At 36.0% G+C, this 22,062-nt stretch overlaps 1 protein-coding gene across 2 annotated transcripts; it reads left to right on the top strand.

Moving 5' to 3' along the window:
* The first annotated feature begins 3,250 nt into the window (after positions 1 to 3,250).
* On the top strand, positions 3,251 to 21,816 carry LOC140768639 (E3 ubiquitin-protein ligase RGLG3-like). 2 transcript variants are annotated; one of them, XM_073108990.1, is made up of 12 exons: positions 3,256 to 3,472; positions 7,120 to 7,309; positions 9,052 to 9,136; positions 9,266 to 9,406; positions 9,478 to 9,591; positions 11,996 to 12,093; positions 12,167 to 12,243; positions 12,313 to 12,418; positions 19,585 to 19,712; positions 19,792 to 19,927; positions 19,998 to 20,054; positions 21,345 to 21,816. In XM_073108990.1, the coding sequence occupies exons 1-12, from the start codon at positions 3,384 to 3,386 to the stop codon at positions 21,429 to 21,431; spliced, it is 1,308 nt and encodes a 435-aa protein (XP_072965091.1). In that variant the 5' UTR covers positions 3,256 to 3,383; the 3' UTR covers positions 21,432 to 21,816. The 2 variants fall into 2 exon arrangements, 1 of the variants encoding a protein (XP_072965091.1); XR_012105788.1 differs by lacking the exon at positions 21,345 to 21,816 and having other exon boundaries at positions 3,251 to 3,472; positions 19,787 to 19,927.
* The last annotated feature ends 246 nt before the right edge of the window (positions 21,817 to 22,062 follow it).

Below are 22,062 nucleotides of genomic sequence, written 5' to 3' on the forward strand. Positions count from 1 at the left end.
CTAAATGGAGCTTAGTGTGGTTGATTATGATTTTGGCTAAATTAATTTTAACAAATGAGTCGGTGATCGAGGCGTATCTGTATTAATTGCTCATAACGGATAATTAATACAGATCAATGTAGAGACATGGTATTAAGCAAATTGCCCAATTTAATGGACTAACGAGTTACCGCGAGGATCCACCCTTCCTTGTAGGTGTTGTGTGGTCAGGTGTTAATGTTGTTGTGGTCTATGGGCATGACTCTATATGAGCTTGTGTTGAAGGCTTGATATTCTAAAGAGAGGCATATATATCCTGTTGTATATTGTTGACATGGTCTATGAGCGGAGTTTGGTGTGAGCTTGAGTTTAAGAATATGATAGTTCAAATTAATGCATATCATATTATAGATTGCTAATACATATGCACATTTGATGAACATGATGAGTATACAATATAATGTATTGATTTGATCATGATGTGCATATTCATATTTACCTATTATGATATTTTTAATTGCACTACTTTAGACTATAATAGTGGATATATTTGTTGGACTTTATACTTACCTTATTTTGTATTATTTATAAAAATATAAGCTTTTTCCTATTTATTGTGTTGAAACCTTGACCAATATGTCACGTGAAAATCACATAGATTCTACTCACGGGGGTACATATATTTGGTAGTGAATGTTACAACAGTCCTAGGAACAAGCTTCACATTTGACTGAATAATAGATTAAACAATAGTAAGGTAATATATCAAGTCCAAGCACTCTAGAAATAATAAGAAAAAGAGAAGGTAAAGTAATAGCGTTTGAAGCAAGCATTTCGTTTGGCGAACTATTGCAACACTACATATAAAAGCAATAAAAGTCTTAAAAGACTGAGAAATCAGAGAGCAAGCATATATTAGAATATGAGCATGCTAGTGATTATAATTAAACGATGTGAAGGCCCCCATTTGCATAAATGTGTGAATTCAAGAACCAAACAACATAAGAACTAGAAAGAGTACAATGGGGAGGGGGAGGGAGTGGCAAGTCTGTCATCTACATCCACGAACAAAGCAAGTACATTCTTAAACATAGATGAAAATAAAAAAGGAGACAAGACCATGGCAATGGAGGGGCCTTGTGACCAAGGTGGAGCTTGAAGCGAGGCTAGGCAGAATCGAGTTAGGTAATGATGGCAGCTAGAACGGACAGAGATAAAGCTGGGGCAAGTAAGATCCATGACTGCTTAGTAAGGACAATGGCTAAGCTAGAACTTAGATGGGAGCAATGATGCCAGCTCACCACTCAGCACAAACAACGGTAACATAGAATATCGAGAAGGGGATCGAGTGAAATAGACAACAACTAGAGAGGAGATATAATGTGGATTGTAGCGAGGGAGAAAGGAGACAGAAGAAGGGTGATGAAAAAAGAAAGAATAAAAGTACCTTAGGATGGTACAAAGAAGCTCTTGGCTAAGAGTGGGGAAAGGAGGCAAGCTATTAAAGGCGGCGAAAAAAACCCTCTTGATGAGCCAGAAAAAATTCAAACCATAGCAAAACACTCCTCTAAGGCTGGCTAATGCCCTTTGATCCAAGTTGATACCCTTGCTTTTCAAGTTTGCAAGATCTCAGACGGCATCTAATTAGAGACAGTGGGATGAGATGCATGTATGCGCCTTATCAGTCCACGAGCCTAGGGTTAGATTATAGAATATTTCCTTAACCTTGACTACTACTTGACTCATAATGAAGCCATGACTTCTAAGTTTTATGTCTATGGTCGGTCCCATCATAACTTAATTGATCCCATCCCATTAATTATTAGAGGATTTCAAGATGCAGAGCCCACAGAGAGTAGCAGAATTAAGAAGGATCATAATCGGTTCGTTATAGTTTTGAAGTTAATGAGTTCAAAACTCCTGTGGACATTAAAGTTAACATTTGCTCCATTTTCCACCGAAAAATTACATGCACATAGTTTAAGCTGACCTCATAGTTCTAATTGAAGAGTCCTTGCTCCCTCCCTGCATTCAAACTCATTTTATCTACTAGCTCAATTAAAAAATGAAATCATAAATGAGTTAGATATGAGTTAGATATCAATTAAGAATCGAAACCTACAACCAACTTCGGTGTACATGATATATAAGACACAAAGGCCTACTTAATAGTGGGCATTTAATCAAAGTTGGATGGTACAACCTAACAATAAATTAAGAAAAATGATATTGCTCTTCAAGGGATACCAAACAACCAACCATCTTTTTTATGGACGTCAATTTATTAAACCAACTATCTAGTTGGGCCAATAAGTACAAGAATAATGAAACATCTAAATATAAGATACAATGTCAACTTTCCAAGATATAAAGGCTTCAGGTTCCCCCACAAAATACCATGAAATCGTTGATGTAATTAGAATAAGGTCAAAAAGGCATTTGTTATGCTACCAATTAGTAGATTTTTCTCTTGTCTCAAGGACAAAATTGTAAACAAAGCCTCGTTAACACTGACCACCTTTGTATCAAATCACAGGAACTAGTCGACCTAACAATATATATATATATATATATATATATTTCTTCGTCCATTTCGCTCCTATTTAATAGAAATTGCTAAGAATGAACAACAATTTGACCGACCATTTCAAAGTCTACCATTGTTTTACAGGGGAAGTGTGTACTGTTAAATTCTAAGTTCAGATTAATATATATATATATATATATATATATATATATATATATATATATATGTGTGTGAATAAGACGTTCTTAGGCTAAGGTGAGACATATATTTTTATTATATTTGACTAGACTATGGGTTGAATTTAAAAATTCTAGAAGACAGAGAATAAACTTTCTAATATATTTAAAATATTATTAATTAAATTTTAGATAATAAAATATACACCTGTTATATTTTTATCGTATATAATTGATATTAATTTAAATTTGCTAGAAAGCTTATCTAATATTCTACGAATTTAATTTGCAAATTCGATTTGTGATTAAATAAAATATAATAAAAAAATGAATTTTACACTTTTATCCATCCAGAGTTCCAGACCACAGAGGGGATGATTGATACTTAAGTTCAAACCAAAGGAGGGTAATGCGTAATTTTTCATAGAACCGTTGTAGGCTTAAATTTGATATGATTTAATTTCATATTCGAGTTATTCTAACCTATATATATTTGAGTAATACTATATATTTTAATCATATGCATACGAATCATCATGACTTGCCGGTGCCGGTCAGCTCACGGAGGTGAGGTGAGCAGAACCAGAAGAATCGGACTGTGCTTACGCACTTCCCGTGAGCGGGAGGTGACGATTACAAAGCAAGTCAAGTTAAAAGAGAAGAGAAAAAGAAAAGGAAGACGGGGACACGAATGTATAATAATGATTAAGGTGGGAACGGTTCTTGCTCCACGACTTCCCTTTTTGGGTCTCCGATATCTCTCTCTCTCTCTCTGCTTCTATTGCTCCAGGTATTCATCCATCTTCCCTCCTTTCATTCTTTTGTTCCGTGGATAGTTCTTGAATCTGTTGCTTTTGATACGTCTGGATGAGTAGTAGTCAAGACGCTCTTTCTGCAAATTTAAGTCTGTTTTTTGAATTTAGTGGAAGAATAGTTGGGTTAATCAAACTTAAAAACTTTTCAGAGGAGTAAGTTAAATTCGCTACCGAAGTCCACGGTTCGGGTATTCTGTCATCAGTGCCCTTGTCAGTTTATAACTCTGCGTAAAAAAATCGCTGACAGAGTGATTTGGTTTCCCCACAGTAATCTAGTCGATTTCTCTGAAAATTTTGTTTGGACAACAAACCTAATTTGTCGAAAAAGGTAGCACAAGTTTGTTCTTTTAACAAGTGTTCACGTGTGACGGATGGAAAACGAGTTAAAAGGTGAAAAAGGTTGGAAATAGATTATTGAGCAGTCACCTAATGGTTTAAGCTTTAATGTTGGATTGGGTCCGATTATTCTGTCTGTTAAGCCCTCTTCTACTTGGGTTAGGACTTCCCCATTTGATTTTAGAGGCTCTCGTGAACATGCTAATTATTTGGAGTCACTGTAGCAGCACCTGGAGCCTGGGCATGTGGATTCCTTGATGACATTCGATACCGCAAGAGTCCTGGATTAGGATAAAGGTCGAAGCACGGGCTCGAGCAAGTAGGTTTACAATGACTTATGAAGAGCAATTGAGAGAATAGAAGAGCCAGATCTTAAAGCTAGTACAATAGTCAAAAAAGAGGTTAAGCACAAAACTTAGTCATGGGTGATGGATCGGGCTTGAGGGAAAGTAGTTGATAACTTGATATGAGGCTCACATGTAAGGGGTGAAATTATGGAGTACTTGTGAGAAAATAATCCTATATTAGAAAAAAAAAAGTTGAAGTAAGAAAAGGTTGATGCAGACGATTAGACACTCGATTAGACATTCAATGACTTAAGTTTTTGGGTTATATTTGGTTCTAATAATTTGGTCAAACATCTTTTACTTCAATAATGACTCCCCTATCTCCTGAATAATTTCAACAGAGAAATGGAGTTCAATTTAGGTGAAATAAGCCTTGACATACATTCCAATATCTAGTTTGAAAGTTTATGCCATTAGGTCCGGACCCAATAGTCTACATTAACACTGAAAAAAAAAACTCAAAGAGCATTCGAAGCGTATCTTGTCAAGAAATCCACATTTTGTACTTGCCTTCCAATGCACTTGAGAGCATTCGAACGTATCTTGTCAAGAAATTTTCTCTTCCAAACATGTTCAAATGCACTGTTCACCTTTCGAACATGGCACTGTTCACCAAACCTGTTTATTGACACTGTTCATCCATATTTCACTTTTAATATATTTTTCATCAAACATCTAATAACTTATGCTGAATAACATAAAATCTAGCCATATTATATGAAGAAAACTCTATTTGAAATATAATTTGCCATATATGAGTATTAATAAAACCTTACAAAACCTATCACTTTTCCTCTCTTCTCAACTTGGTCTATTCTTCAAATACTAATTTTGAACAATCTTCGTCTTCGCATGTGAGCCATACATCTCAGTACTTCCTAGTTATTCCCCATCGAGGCTGATCCACCACTTTGAATTAATTCTTGTGTTCGATTTCTTTCCATATACACATATTTAATTTCTTTCTCAAAGTCAAATGTTTTTGACTTCATGTGCACTGCTGCATGGGACTCCAAAATTTTGATGTTTTCTGTTGATTTTATGAGTCACTGCAAAGGCAATTGCCTAAGCCCATAAAATGATCTCATGCACCCTTGTCATGATAGAGGACCTTTTCTCCATCAAGTTTTGAGCCTGCACACTTGTCCTATGTACACAAATTCAAATTTAGATCTCCTCCACTGGCAGTTCACATGAAATATTGTGCAACCATGACTCTCATACAAGAGTCTGCAAGATCATGAGAGGTAGCCAGCTGGTTGCACTGCATTACTTGAAAATAAATCCAATTGAAAATCATCAGCTATAATACTAGTTGATAGCAGAAAAGAGTGATTCTACTGAAAGAGGAGGTATACACAAAACGACTTAATTGCAAGCAAAAAGATTAAGCTGTTAGGTTTAGGCACAATAGGGATTATGGAAGTTTCCGTAACGTAGGTAACATTCCACTAGTAATCTATATCTAAGTGCGGGGTTCCTTGCACCAACTGTAGGACATCACAGATGTTTTTGCTGTAATCTGAAGTCCTACAAATTTGTTCTAGTTTGCAGATTATAGCTTTAGTAAGTTTTTGTTAAATTTAATAATATTTACTGTTTTTGTGGGCTTTATGTGCTATTTAAGTAAGATTAATGTATTGAATTCCTATTATAGTTGTATTGTAAGGTGAAACTATATATGATTTGTATTTGAAGAAATTCTAGCCTTGTAGATGTCCTTGCTGGTCTTTGCATGACTATTTCTTGGATTTGAAATTATCTAGTATGTTAAAGTTGTGATTTAATTTATAGCTGTGATAAAAAGGCCATTTATATTCATGATTTAGTTTCTTGATGAGTCAATAGAGTTTAGCTGGTGTTCGTACTTTTTTTCCCTCTTTCTTCTTCTCATTTTTCATCTTATGGATGTGCTGAAGTTTTGCAAATAAAATTGCAGTCAGTAGCCTTTTCTTTTTCTTTCTTACTTTTGATCTAAGCTGACGATGATCTCTGAAATCTGTCTCTCTTCTTTACTGGAATTTCAGATATGTACTTGTATCTAGAATGGAACAGTTCTCGTGTATCCTATTTCAACCCTCCATCATGATGTTAATCCAATATATGTTTATCCATGGTCATGTCCTTTCATCCCACTCTTGTTGATCTCCTGAACAACTTGTTCACATCATACAATTTGTTCATTTGTAAATACTCCTTAATAATTTATTAAGTTGGCTTAAGAACAAACGGCAAACAACAATAAAATAAGTGATAATCGTGTGATAAGTTTTAGATATCTCGATAACATGAAATCTTTGGTTAATGTATTATTATCATAAGACACTAAATGTGAAGGAAGACATTATATACCTACAACCATTGTGTATGCTAGTTGGTTATTGTATAGTAGTAGATGTCTATTTCAATATCGTAATACTAGCATTATGTAGCTATATGGACTTGGATCTGTTTTTCCTTTTTAAAACATGCTCTAGGGCTGTAAGTGTCATAAGCATGGGGCGTGTCAAAGGCTGTTTGGCATGGCACTGTGCTGATTGGTGTGTACCATACTAACGCACCTGATATATAGTACCATGCTATAACTTACCAACAACGGAAGGTCGGTATCACGTCGATAGCCAGCTTTTCAATTTTCTAAATTCTTCATTGGAACATTCTCAACTTGGGATTCAGTGATCACGATGATGGTCTTCCACTAGTTGTTTTAGTTTTCTATAATTATATTCTTCCTAACTTGAAAGTTCTCTCATGAAAATAGTTGTAAAGTTCTCCATGCCATAGGATTAAGAAGATTGATGAGACTTTGACCTTATCATTTAAAATGTTCACCCTTTTTACCAGTATTAATTGATTATGCAAGAAGCTGAGTCAGTTATATAACTATGTCATGAGAAGAGCATTGCTAACTGGATCATTCCTTGTTGTTGTGGATTCAGACTTATACAGAATTACAGGTTCTGCTATATATGGTCAACTGAAATGGGAAACGCAAAATCTACTGTAATCTCCTCGCCTCACAATTATCGCCAGCGTGATCCCTTTTCCCCTGGAAGTTCCTTTGACTACAAAAATCAAAATAAGCAACAGCCAGCATTCATAGCTGATAACTTCAACTCTCTTGATGAGGTTAGTACTGTGGAATTCAATCTCTTTCTTGCAATGTGCTTTCATAGATGGTTGCTATCTTAATAGTTATTAAACAACACTCACCAAGGGAATTCAACCCTAATCATTAATTGGCATTATGACTTCTGAAAATCAGCCAATCAACTGAAAGCCTGAAATCTGTAATTCTCACATACCACCGATTGTTTTTAGGAATATAGCATCAGTATGGTAGTCTACTCCTGTATACAATGTCACTGATATTAACCCACTTACAGTTCTTCCTCTTGAGGGTGCCTGTCCTGTACGACCTGTGCATGTTTCAGGGCATGTTATATTAGCTAGGATCAGCCTGTTTGCTGTGCTGCCCTATACAAATAACATAATTATGTAACTCTATTCAAGTAGACTGATCAAGTTTCTTATGAGCTCATAAGAGGCATTATGATTAAGAATGATTTGATTTTTCTGCATTGGGAGTGCTTATGAGCTACTAATAAGTCCTTGTATGGGTATCTAATGAGAAGAAAAGGAGAATAATGAGGAGGGTGAAAAGTATTAGACGCAGATAGGTGAGGAAGAACAAGAAAAGGTAACAAGACAAATAGAGGAGGGATGGCAAGATTTCCTCTCTCTCTAACCTTTTATTAGCCCATGGCTTAATACTTTAATGCACTAGAGGTTGAGGAACAAAAGTGAATTTTCTAACTCTTTTGGACATGATTTGACTTACTGAGCCATTTAAGCTACTTTTAAATAATCTTTGTTTCAGGATGAATTTTCTTTTTAAGGCTTGCCAAGCCAATATTGAGCCTTATGATAGCATGTGTTGGCATGTTGCATTCGGAGTTGACTAGGTTTGGGATGGTATGTCTGGCCTGAGTAATTGCATGAAGATTTTTCGCTGATATTTTTTACATGCCAACTTGTATGGCCACAGTTGGTTAGGATAGGTCATCCATGTACCAGAGTGCTTTGCCTGTTTAATCTAAGTAAATTATTGTTCATTGAGGCCATATATGAAGTTTGTAGGCATTGCTTGGCTTGCTTCTATGATATTCTCATTTGCATTGCATTACAACTTTTTATCTGCAAATTCTTCTGTTTAGTTCTTTCCTCAGAATATAAGAAATGAATGGTAAATCTTGACGGAATCCTTTAGAGCCTTCCAGATTATCCTACATAAACGAAGAAATTTAGGTTGCCTCAGAGTAGTATGAAGCTACTAAGGGTAAGATAGCTAGTTGAGGAACATCTATTTTATGTTTCCAGAAGCCTACTGAATATTTGGACTTTTGTTTTTGATATGTGGGGGTGTTCTTGATAATCCAAGCAACTGTTATTGTTGATAAATATTTAGTTAGAATTTAGATGGAAATTTAGGCCTTTTTTGGGCTCAATACATTTTTTCATTTGGTTCACCACCAACAATTGCAATACTATGGTCTAAGGTTCACTTCTCTTAAGATTTAAGATATGGATACTTTCTGGGGCTTTTGTATATGTTAGTTTTACTTTACCAACATTTTCTGCTAAACCTCACATTTGTGCGAAAGCTTATCATTTCATGAATTTTTCTGCATATCGAAACAATCATCAGTAAGCTACACATGATCCTCATTAATATAGAGCAGGTTTCTGGGAAATGAAATACTTGGCTTTCAATGTGTTGATCTAATCGTATTTACTGTTTTCAGTATTGACAATTCCATTATTTATTCACTGTAAATTTTAAAATAGGTTATGCTTTACCATTCTCTTAGGTCATCACTTCACTGAGAGACGCTGGCCTTGAGTCATCAAACTTAATCCTTGGCATTGATTTTACAAAAAGCAATGAATGGACGGGTATTATTAAGGATTCTAGATCCCTGAAAATAGATGCTATTTCATTTCTATGTTTAATTATTATCTGGACATTGCACAGAGCTCTCTTGATAGTTCAGAGAAAGAATACTAACTTCTCAAAAATGGCAGGAAGGTACTCGTTTAACAGGAGATCTCTTCATGATATTGGAAGCATGCCTAACCCATATGAGCAAGCAATTTCTATCATTGGTCGCACATTGTCGCCTTTTGATGAGGACAATTTGATACCTTGTTTTGGGTTTGGTGATGGTAGTGTTCACCTTTTCTCTTTTTAATCTATCTCTTTTCTTCTATTAATGCAATTTTCTTTCCTTTTATAGCATCTACACGAGATGAATATGTCTTTAGTTTTTTCCCTGACCACCGTCCTTGTCGCGGTTTTGAGGAGACTCTTTCACGATATAAAGAAATCGTTCCCTGCTTAACACTATCAGGTTTGTGCTTTACATTTTATTTTCTTTTAGTTATCTTTTAAACTTCCCATCTTGGTTCATATTTTGTCAAAAGACTTAAAACCATGGGATTACTTGGGTGATATCTAACTAAAGTACTAAATTGCAAAGATTGTCGTGCCGACCTTTGCTTGAGACGGTATGTATTGTTGGCCCGTTTCATGCCGAGCTGGTGTGTTGTTGGCATGCTAAATAGTTTTGATATATCAAGAAAATTAATCTTTAAACTTTTCTAGGGCCTCAAAATAGGTTTCTATGATAGATCTAACCCGACAGATTTATCAAAGTTATACCACAACAATAATGGATAAAAAGAGAAGAAATCAATAAACTCTAGCCCTCTTGCTTGACTTGAGAGAGAAAATATTAGAGAAGAAAATATTTTATTGCTTGCACTAACTCACATAAAGCAATCTATATATAATCTTCTAATCAAACTAATCACTTAAGGAAAGAAAATAAACCCAAACCTAATCAGACTCTTAAAATAAATTAACTAAACTAAAGAACTAGCCATTGGGTGTTCGAATGGCTTGGATGGCCGTTCGAATGCATTGAAATTTATTGCTCTTGGCCAAAAGTATCCTGAATGTGCTAGAATGCCTAGGCAAAAGACGGACTGGCATTTGAATAGCAACTCATGTGTTTGAATGGCTTGGACGATTAGACCATTCCTATCGTTTTAAGAGTTAATATAAATTCCTTTAATGCTAGATATTAGCTTAACATCTACAATTGGATTCTGATCTCATTTTTTTCTAATTTTTCTTAGATAAGTTAGAGCAAATAACTTCAGGAAAATATTTTTTTTATTTCTAAAATTTGAAGTATAATCTAGGGTTAAATATATTTTATATTTTTATCATTTTGTACTTATGCCTAAAATTATTTTACTCTTCTGTACTTTAAAAAGTCTCAAAACAATCTATGCACTTATGAGTAAAATAATATGTTAATTTTTCTGTTAAATTTAACTGAGAGTCATGGCTATCTTGGTCATTTAACAATATTATCTTAAAAACCTACATATCTTGTCTAACAAACACGATAGAGTTTTTTTTGGTCATTTTAGCGTCGTTTAATTAAATTTAATAGAAAAATTAATAATTTTACTTTAATCACAAATATATAGACTGGTTTGAGACTTTCTAAAGTATAAGAGGATAAAATGATTTTAAACATAAGTATAGGATGGTAAAATATATTTAACCTTATAATCTATATAGATTCAACACCACAATAAAAGAGCTATCAAAAGGGATGCAAGCGATTCCAAATTAGGTTTGTTTAAAATAAGATATGCTCAATTCTTAGTAACACCTGTTGGCATGAGTAACAATGAGAGAGTATTGAGGTACTCCCTCTGTATCAGTCCTAATATTTCAGTGGCATGATATATATCGATCTCTGCTGATTGTGCCAATGGGCACTACAATTGGTGAACTAAAGTACCCATTTATTTTTCATAAACCTCTCTTCAAGAATTGATGGTTCCTTTCTCAATACTAGATAATAAAAGTTTGTTCTTTTCTAATATAATCGTTAAAATGAAAATTGGAAAGAATAATACTTTTGACATATTCCACATTTCAAAATTTCATCAAGCAAAGCTGTCTACTTATAGTAGGCCATGTCTTGTTTCATTTAAAAATTGAATACTAGATACTTCAATGTAATTATGGGTTCTCTACAGAGGTATATGCTGTCCTTAACCTTTCTTTCCAGAACAATATCATGAATTTTGTGTTGGATGCCTGGCAAACTTCCATACTGTTACATGTATTGTTGCAGAAGTTGAAATGGTAAATATGAACCAAGCTAGCTGAACCCTTAAGATACAGTTGGCACCTAATTGATAAACCTTTTCTTCAAAACTAACTGAATTATCTGTTATATTTGGAAGTAGTAGAATTAATTTACTGAGCACTATAAGGAACTGTCATAGAAGAAAATCCAATGAAGGTGAATTGTGGAGCTAATCCAACACATGATTTGGCAATTCGAACAGAATGTTCAGATGATTTTGATGCAGGACCTAATAGTCACTGGTTTACCCAATTCAAAACAGTAGGATAGGCCGACATGCTGATAAATGTCTAACATAATTGGGTCCTTATCTGAGAGTTTTCTGATTTCAAGGGCAGGCTTTGAGGTGTCTAGCTTGGCCCAAAGCTATCATACCATGGTTTATACTCCAGCATTTGTAGACAACAAGACTCATCTGGAGCTTCTAAAACTTAAATACGGCCATTTCTTTTCACTTTCATCAGTTATATCAGATGTTCAGTTTAACCATGTAGCGGAAGGTTGCTCCACATATTCACTGATAAATCATTTATATGTAGTAGATAAGCTTTTTTTTTTTTTTCTTTATTCTGATGTACAGGTCCAACCTCATTTGCACCACTCATTCTTGCATCAATTGATATCGTAGAGAGGAGCAATGGCCAATATCATGTCCTTGTGATCATAGCTGATGGACAGGTTAGGATACTTCAATCTGTAGGTTCTATTGACCTTTTAAGGTTATTTATTCTGCTTCACTGTCCATCTGTAGGTTAGTGGTGGTCAAACTCCACGTGATGGTTTTAGTCGTCAACAACAGGCAACTATAGATGCTATAGTTGAAGCTAGGTATAGTAGTGAAAACTTGTTCTTCTGTAACTCATATTGCTTCTAAGGTCTGAAACAATTCTCTCTCAGTTATTATCCCCTCTCAATCATTATGGTTGGTGTGGGTGATGGCCCATGGGATGCGATGCAGCAATTTGATGACTACGTTCCCCAACGGTCATTTGATAACTTTCAGGTAAAGGCAATGTATTCTCTATTTATCTCATACTGAATACAGAAGTAGCTCACATATATCAGCTCCCGTACCGAGCTCTCAAAGGTCTTAGACTGTAGCTTAATTTACGACATAAATCACTTTTGTTTGAGCTTTTGGATCTTTAGGGGCCTTAAAACAATACACGATTTGACCCTACAATGAGTTGATGTAGAAGGAAGATTCTGAAACTTGGTATTAGGATTGAAATTAGTCGCTAAAAAAATAATACGTATCGGCCCTATTGGTTGTGTCAGTTGCCCGTATCAGATTGAATTATTTTTAATTATGTAAAATTATAAATATTATTTAAAAATATAAGAAAATTTCTAAAAATTTAGAAAAAATAACAGAAGAATAAGATAATAAAAATTAGTTATATATGAAACCTAAAAACTAAAAACTCACTAAAAAATTATGATGAATTCTAACGTGAATTTGATAAATCTTTATACTCGTAAATTACTACTGTAGAACAATAGTAAAGAGATTATCTCTTTATTCATAGTTGTCTTGTAGCGGTAAGAAAAGAGAAGTTAAAAAATGAATGAGAAAAGAAGAGAAATGAGAAAAAAAACACTTAACTCGAGTTCTTTAGAGTGTGAAATAGCCAAAGGGGCCCATCGGATGAACTCAGTAAAGTGTGAGGGATAGGAGGAGAGTGTGAGAGATAGAGGGTAAAATTTTAAAACTTTATAAAAAGACAGATGAGCACATTAATTATAGGTTAGATATATTTTATATTCAAACTGAATCTTAAAAAAATTCAGTTTCGACCAAGTTTTAGCTGATATGACCGAAACTGACAAATCCCAAATCAAAACCAGTCACTAGAGTGGTTTTTGGTCCAAATCTGGATCGGTTGTAGCCGATCCTGATCCGAATCGGCTGATCTGGCTCAGGATCGACAAATTTTTGGATCTATTATTAGATTAGAAGAGAACAATAGAAGAAAAGATAGTGAAACTATATTGCTTGATGAATAAGAGAGAGCCTTAGCCCTATTTATATAAAGCTGTCATATATATAAAGAAATTAATAAATATAACTCTAATACCTCCTCTCAAACTCAAGGTAGACCATAAACTAAGAATTTGCTAGCTTGATGCTCAAAGAGTAGAAAGGGAAGAGACTTCGTGAAGAAGATGACAATTTGTTCCTCCTCAGTGCTGAGGTGATAGAGGGAAATAATGACAACTCGGTACTCTCGATGAGTGTAGTGTATATCGATTTTAATGTGTTTCATCATTTCATAAAAATCAGGATTCTCAACGAGTTTTTTAGCACTGCTATTGTCGATATAAAGAGGAGTGCAGAGGGGCAAGACAATACCTATGTCACTAGGGATGTGATAGAGAAAAATTAGCTCCTTAGTTTTAGCACACGTAACATGATACTGAAAAGAGACAATATTTTGTTTCTTATTGCGCTTGGAATTCACACGAGTCACCTAAAAAAATGCATAAGCCATTAGTAAACTTCTTATCAAGATTGTCGCTAGCATAATTTGTATTAGATTAAGCTCGCGACGCCAAGATGGAACTCGATGGCATAAAGAAAGAGTGAGTGATAATGCCACAAAAGTATCGAAGAACATGTACAAGAGCAGCATAGTGAATAAATCGAGGAGTCTGCATGAACTGACAAAAGCAACTACATGAGAGATATTAGGCCGGGTAATGGTTAGATAGAAGAGAGCCTCGACCAATTGACAATAATTAGTCGGATTTGGAAGAAGCTGATTATCATTAGGTTGAAGCTTCACATAAATCTCAAATAGGGTAGTAATGCTATGAGTGTCAGTGGTGGGCACAACTGAGAATGTTTGTAAGATATTCTGCTTGGATAGCAGAAGATCATGAGAAGACTGAGCAATTTTGATATTTAAAGAATACTGAAGAGGACTGAGGTCCTTCATCTCAAACTAACGTTAAGGATGTTGTTGAAGATAGCGAATGCTGAGTCACGTCTCCAATGATAATTATATCATTGAAATACAGGAGAATGAGAACCTGACTCTAAGCAAAAGACTATAGAAACATAGTTGGCTCAGAAGGGCTCTTTTAAAAATCGCAGTATGTGAGAACACTATGAAGTTGATCAAATTAGGCACGAGAAGCCTACTTGATCCTATAATTAGCTCATCGCAGTTGATAGATATGTCCTGAAAAAAAGAGGAAACCAGGTGAAAGATCCATGCGTAACTCTTTGTCAAGAAGACCATGAAGAAATGTATTCTTCAAGTACATATGATATACGGGCCACTGACGACCGAAAGCAACAATAAGAAGAGTACGGAAAGAAGTCATCTAGGAAACAGGAGCAAAGGTCTCCTCATAGCCTATTTTGTATTCCTAAGTCCCAAGCAACTAGGCAAACCTTGTACTTGGCAATGGATCTATTAGGTCGATTCTTGACCTTGAAAATTCATTTGCGGCTAATAGACACAATGTTCGATAGGCGAAGGACAATGTCCCAAGTATGCATTTGCTAAAAAGCCTAACTACCATGGCTTACCGCCACTCTAGAACCTAGACGGCCTCATGATAGGACCTGGGCTGAGGGATGGTATGGATGGTTGCAAGGAAGGTATGAAACCGAGGAGAAATTTTTAGCGAAAGACATCAGAAATAGATAATAATAAGCGGGTGTAGGAGTCGTCACAGTAGAGGATAAAATGATTGAAGGGGCACTATCATAAGATAAAGGTTTAGATGTAGGAGGGAGATACAACTTGTGAGTGTACAACTATGGCAAGATCGTCATGAAAGAGAGGAACTCCTCTAGAAGGGCCGAAAACTCAATGAGAGAGCAGTTTGAAGGGCAAAAGGAACTGGTAGTAAAATGATGTCCATGAGTAGAAGAGTATTATACATGTGAGAAGTAGATGGTTAGGTTGGGCAGGGACATTTGAGAGGATGGGAGATGGAATAAGGGTAGGGTGATTTAGAAAAAATAAGTCTAAGGGAGCAAGACGTCGGAGGTAAAGAATGGTACTCTTTTAGAAAAGTGACATAGTGGGAGATCCTAAGATGACAAACAGATATGTTATAACAATGATAACCTTTACGAGCAAGACTATATCCTAGAAAAACACATTTAGTTGCGCGAGGAAATAACTTGTTGCGTTCATCTACAGAAAAAAAGAACAAAACAAGTATACCTAAAAACACAAAATGACCATAAAATGGTGAAGTACGATTGATGAGCTAGAAAGCTGTACGAAAGGCCTCACTCCAATAAAAGCAACGAACAAAAGCCTTAACTAGAAGAGCACGAGTGGTCTCAAGAAAATGAGGATGCTTTCGTTCTACAACACCATTATGAACAGAAGTATTGAGATGTGATTGTTGAGGTAGGGCGCTGGTAGAAACATGAATGGAACAAAACATAGAAGAAAGATATTAACAAACATCATCAAATCAAAAAATCTTAATAGATCAATTGAATTGAATATGAACCATACAAGAGAAGTTATGACAAATTTGACACACCATTGAGCGTTAACCCATGAGATAAAATTAAGTAAAGCGAGATAAATCATGACTAAAACATACATAATAGAGAAAATCAAGATTTGAATGGAAGAGAGCAAGGCCCCATATGTCAGAGTGCACAAGATAGAAAGCTCACACTAAAAAGGAAAGGAAGGGTACAATATTTTGCTAACTTACTGCCATTAGGAGACAAATAGGAAAAATAATTACTACCTAAGTACCCAGACTTAGATAAGGTTTTCAGTTACTGACTCGATACATGACATAGATACTGATGCTACAGGTTTGAAGGAGAGAGATGAGTGATAGGATATGCACTAGGATTAAGTGGTGAAAGTCAAAGCTAGGCCAGGTAGTAGAGCTTGTGAATCTGACTATCAATCCTAATCCTTTAGCCTGTAGATGGATTTTGCTTAACACAAGAAATAGAAGAGAGACTATAACTAGAGTCAGAAAGTTAGGTAACAGAAATAAGACTCATAGTATGATTAGAAATAAGCCAAGCATTAGATAAAGTAAGATAACTAGTGGAATCCACGGTGGGGGTAATATAACCAATGTGAGTAAGGTAATGAAATCCGTGGTGGGGGTAATATAACTAATGTGAGAGATAGGATAATGAGTCCCATCAGCGGTGTATATTTGAGGAAGGACATTAGATAAAATAAGACGACTAGTCGACTAGTGGAATCCACTGTGAGGGTAATATAACTAATGTGAAAGATAGAGTAATGGTTCCCATCAGCAGTGTGAACATGAGGAAAGACAAGAAGGATCGCAGTGAGACCTGTAAAAATGGATGAATCACCAATCATATGATGTGAGGCGCCAGAATAAAAATCCAAGATTTATTTATATTAGAGGCGGTAGAGGCAGAAGTAGACACGATTAAAACTGAGGGCTCTATGAATGAATTGCTAAATTTGTTGGAGCTACCCACTACTGAAGCTAGAACTGGTGGAATGATCAAATAGACTAGTGCTTGGGATAGCGTTTGACGAAGCCACGTGACGAACTCTTATCATTGAATTGATGCCCCTTTGCAAAAGCGGGGAGCAAACTCAGGATAGACGATAGCAGTGAGCGACAAGATGACTAGGATGGCCGCAATGAGGGCACATAGGACGTGATGAGTGATGGTCTCATCTGGGCACATGAGTGACGCAAGCATCAGTTGAAATACCAATTATGATTGGTAAAAGAGCCTAAGCTCCTCAACTTGTAGCTCAGTGATGATACTTTCTAGACTCGAGAGAGTGGGGTAATGCAGCAGATTACTAGTTATATCCCCTAAACTTTGGATATAGAGCAGGTAGGAAGTCCATCAAATGATTCTCATCACAGTGATGCTAAGCAGCCACCAAATCAACGAGTTAGAGAATATGCTCCATTAATGTAAGCTCACACCAGGTGTCAGTCATGAGAGCATAAAGTCCTTGAATAAAGAGCTAATCATGTTTGGCCCCCTAGGCATCATGTCGGATTTAAAAATGGCATATTAGACTCAACTGAACGAATTGACTATTGAGATGAGCTTAACAACTTGAGTGAAAATAATGTCTTGAGCTAAAAATAATGTCTAGAGCTGAGGTCAAAGTGATCGATCGACCTTTAGGATAGGATAGGTATAGCCCTCCCTATCACGCAACTCTCACTCAGCATACTCAAGGGAAGGAACCTTTGACTGAATGGTTTTGGACGTGTCAAACTTAGTGGAGGCCGCACTAGTGGTTTGGATGATTGTGCGAGAGGGAGCACACCCCACAAAGATGTCTTCGATGCGCCTGAGGAGACATCATCCACGAAGGACCATCTCGATAGAAGAGACTCATGTAATCTAATAATTTTGAGTGACAAGTAGAAAGCTAACTAAGGAGACGCTCTCACGATCGACTATAACATGAGACTCCATTGAGAGAGACGATAATCAATCAAACATCTTGAGGGCATTTTAAATTTTTCTCATTCAAGCCGTCTGTCAAACAAATGACAAGTAGGATATTATTTTTCATCGATGTTTTTGTTGAACATAAGATGAGTAACGAACAGAGCAAATAGTGAGAATGAATTCTCACTAATGCATTTTGTCGAACATAAGATGAGCAAGGTAGTGGACAAGAACCAAGGGTCTTAATAGAGAGATCTCATCCTCGGGTGATAGTAGTTGGGGCGATGGAGGTTGCGGCTCGGTGGAGGTCTAGATGGAGAGATTAGTGACCTCCTTCCAAGTCGATGGCGGAGGTCTCCAATTAGGTCTTGATGGAGATCTTCCGTAGTAGGTTGCACTCACCTCGAGGTCTCGTCCAAGGGAGGAGATGATAGAAGAGCTCCTTTGAGGAGACCTCACTAGCCGCACGAGCTATGGAGTTGACAATGTCGAAGGAAGGAAGGCTTCAAGCGGTGTTGGAGCTCGATCTTGGAGTAGGTGATGGTGGCTGAGTTGTTCTCTTCGACGTTGGGGAAGGTGGAAATCGACTGAGCCCATGCGACGACGATCAATTGACAGTTCTATTGGTGCCTCGTGTTGACAAGCATGATGTTAACAAAGGGAAGCTTCAGGCGCCTCGGAGCTCAACGAAGAATCAGCAAAGGCTTTGCGACGTGAGGAAATGGCTGTGGGGGAGAATGCGAGTAGGGAGAGGATTTGACAAAGTAGCCGGAAAAGGGGCCCCACAGTGGATAGCACAACAGAGTTCTTCATGAGAGAAAAATGGCATATGTGGTGAAGGTTGAAGAAATTGAGAAAATGAGAGAGTATGTTGGAGGAGAAGGGATCCAAAGGATGCAAGAGTCCCTAAAGATTGGGATGCTCTGATACTATAAAACAATACAAGATTTGACCCTATATTGGGTTGAGGTAGAAGAGAGCAAGAGAGTAGAGAATGGTGAAAATTTATTGCTTGATGAATAAGAGAGAGCCTTAACCCTATTTATACAAAGCCACCATATATATAAATAAATAAATAATATAATTCTAATAGACCTAATTTTACCAACTAATGGGGTGGTTAAGTCCTGTGTAAAGTGTTGTCTACACTGTGACAGCCTTATTTACACCATGATAATCAACTGCACATCCCATTTTTTCCTCCAGTAGTTGTTTTACTAACAAAGGCAGGACATCCAACATATCTGAATGTTGAATATGTGTCTGCAGTGTTATGTTTTAGATCATAAGAGTGTATTTCTATCATTTAATATGTCGAGCATATTTTTTTGCACATTTAATCATTATTTATCTCCAATGGAGTGTAATCTCCCTAGGAGATGCCTCAAATTCCTTCTATCACAGCCCAGAAAATTCTCCCAGATTTAGCCTTTACATGATGACTTAAACACGTTCTCAAGTGAGATATCATGGACATTTTGAAACGCATAAGATTCTTAAAGTTCATTATACTATAGAACTCTTTAGTTTGAATCAGTCATAACCTTAGGTAACAATGCTTTGTGTTATCTATTGTACTACTAGATTCTTGACCAAATTGCCATTATTTCTCTATTAGTCTAATTATCATATTCTGTACTTGTGGTTTGTGCTCTTGATTATCTGAATCATCTGCAGTTCTGTTCTGTTATAACTTGTTAGACAGGCTATATATTACAGATTATTCTCTTCTTTCTTCTTATACATATTTCATGCTTATACAGTTTGTGAACTTCACAAAGATTATGTCTGGAAACCTGACAATGGCAAAGAAGGAGGCAGATTTTGCACTTTCTGCACTAATGGAAATTCCCTTTCAATATAGAGCCACTCAAACCCTCAGACCTTTGAAGTAAGTGTTCCAAATTTCTTCCTCCTTTCAACTCATATTAAATGTATTACAGATTTGAGGAGTACTGAAACCAGTGCAGAAAGCATGAGGAAAGAATTGATAGGAGAAAGCCTCTTCTTCCACCACAAAAAGTAATTGAACATGACAATGCATCAAGCTCACATGGTCGTTTGAAAAGCTTCCAATCAACTGAGTACAATCTCCCAAAGGAGAAGGTACATTTTGTTATTTAGACCTGGAATTCAGCTTACTCATAAGGTGAACTAAGTTCCTACTTCTTTCAAGGTGTGCTCCATATGCCTGACAAGTGCAAAAGATATGGCATTCGGATGTGGTCATTTGGTAAGCATTTCTAGTCCACTGTATTAGAAAATTCCACATAATAGGAAATCCCTTTTTATGATTATATATAGTTACACAAGTACGTCTTACATCATGGTGACCTAATTAATGTCTGCTGCATTGCAATGGCAGTATAATCAGGATTATTCTTGTGATAGAAGTTGGAAACATATGGGTGCCATAACACAATTATACTTTCTTTTATAATTAAAAATAAACAAGCATGCCAGTTTCATATTTCAATTTGGTTATCTTTTCCTTCAAGAGCTTAGGAGGCTGGCTTTAGCAAAACTTGTGACATATAACCTTTTGTTTTACTATGAGGCTAAACCTTCTTATGGATATTGCTATTATGCACTTCAGAACTACCGAGGCCTACTTCCTTTTCTTCCTTTTGGCGCCAACTTAATTATTTGTTTTACCATAATACTAGACCTTCTGAGTTCTGATGGTATTGCTATTATGCACTTCAGAACTACTAGTTTAGATCCCCTTTTGTCCCTTTGGCACCAACTTGTCTGTTATTCCAGAAATCAACATGCAATTCCACATCTTATACTAGTTTATTGAGATTCAATTGAAAATGAATGTGTGTGCAACCTTGTTGTTTTCCTGGTAAAACAATGATGTTCTTTATATGCGCTGCATGTAAATGTCCTGGTTCTTTAGTAAAGGATTGATATTCGAAAGGAAATAACAGATATCTATAAAACTGACATAACTTGTTTTTTCTTAATAAAAAACTCAATTTTCAGGCTCTTCCTATAGTTATACAATTGAAAGGATCATAGTGAATTTGTAGCAATATATGAGCTAAAACATCTTGACCTTATAGCCTTTCCGTATGACTGTTTACCTAATCAATTGGAGAATGCTTGCAACATTGAGTGGAATTCCTAAGATGGAAGATGAAGGCCTGATATGATCTTTTCAGTGTCGAATATCTCGAATCGTCATGGCTATCCCTGCCTATAGTCATCACCATTAGTTCTCTTCATGGCATCATACCTTAATAGCCTGGCATTGAAACATCATGCATGTTGACCCAGAGTTCACCTAAACTGACAGAAAACCACATTGGTTGCTAGTACTCTGGTTATGCAGACCTATTTCATGTTAAATTTGCATGTGTTACTGATATCTGTTAGTTGGAATTTGCATCATATATGATTAAAAGTTCTTCCTCTTCCTCAAGGAATGAAACACTACTTAGAATTTCAATTAAATTACTTGGATCTGATTGGGATATATAATTATTTATAATTGCAATATAATCTTTTTCTTGTTTAGACTTGTAGGGACTGTGGCATTTCGATAACTACATGCCCCTTGTGTCGCATGCCCGTAACTACACGGCTGAGGCTTTTCCCCTCTTAAGCTAGCAGTGGATTGAACCTTTCTGTTGATATAGATACCTGAAAGGTACTCGTACATAGTTGATCTACCTATATCATTGCCAGTGGTTGTCTGAAGCAGAAATCTAGCCCACATACACAACTAAGGAACCATGTGTAACTAGGTCGGAAATTGTGACTGCTGCTGGTGAATAAATCAGTATGTGAACAATACAAACTGATATTTTTGTTTAAGTGATCAGCTTCATTGACATTGACTCAATCCTGCCTGTATTTATTGGAGATGATAAATGCTAGTCCCTCAATGTAAATTATATTGTTAGGCAGCTTATTTGGGTTGACAAGGGAACATATTGTAGATGTTGTATTGAGTAATTACATAATGACAAGCATTTAAAATTACTCCTAGACTTCTTTTTTCCTTTTTATCTTTTTGATGGATAAGAGGCAAATCCTCTGTTGGCATCTTAAGACGAACTGTGGTTTATATCACCTAATCTTTTTCTTGTTCTAGAGACTTGAGTTTTCTTTGTGAAGAATTAGACTTGGATAAACTAGGCTCCACTTTTAATGCTGATTTTTCTTGAGAACTTTGTTGATTGAATTAGGAACAAAATTTTGATCCTTTATAATTTTTCAGCGACGTAAAAAGA

The sequence above is a fragment of the Typha angustifolia genome, chromosome 10 (genome assembly GCF_048772165.1).
Source record: "Typha angustifolia cultivar Huaian chromosome 10, ASM4877216v1, whole genome shotgun sequence".
NCBI lineage: Eukaryota > Viridiplantae > Streptophyta > Magnoliopsida > Poales > Typhaceae > Typha > Typha angustifolia.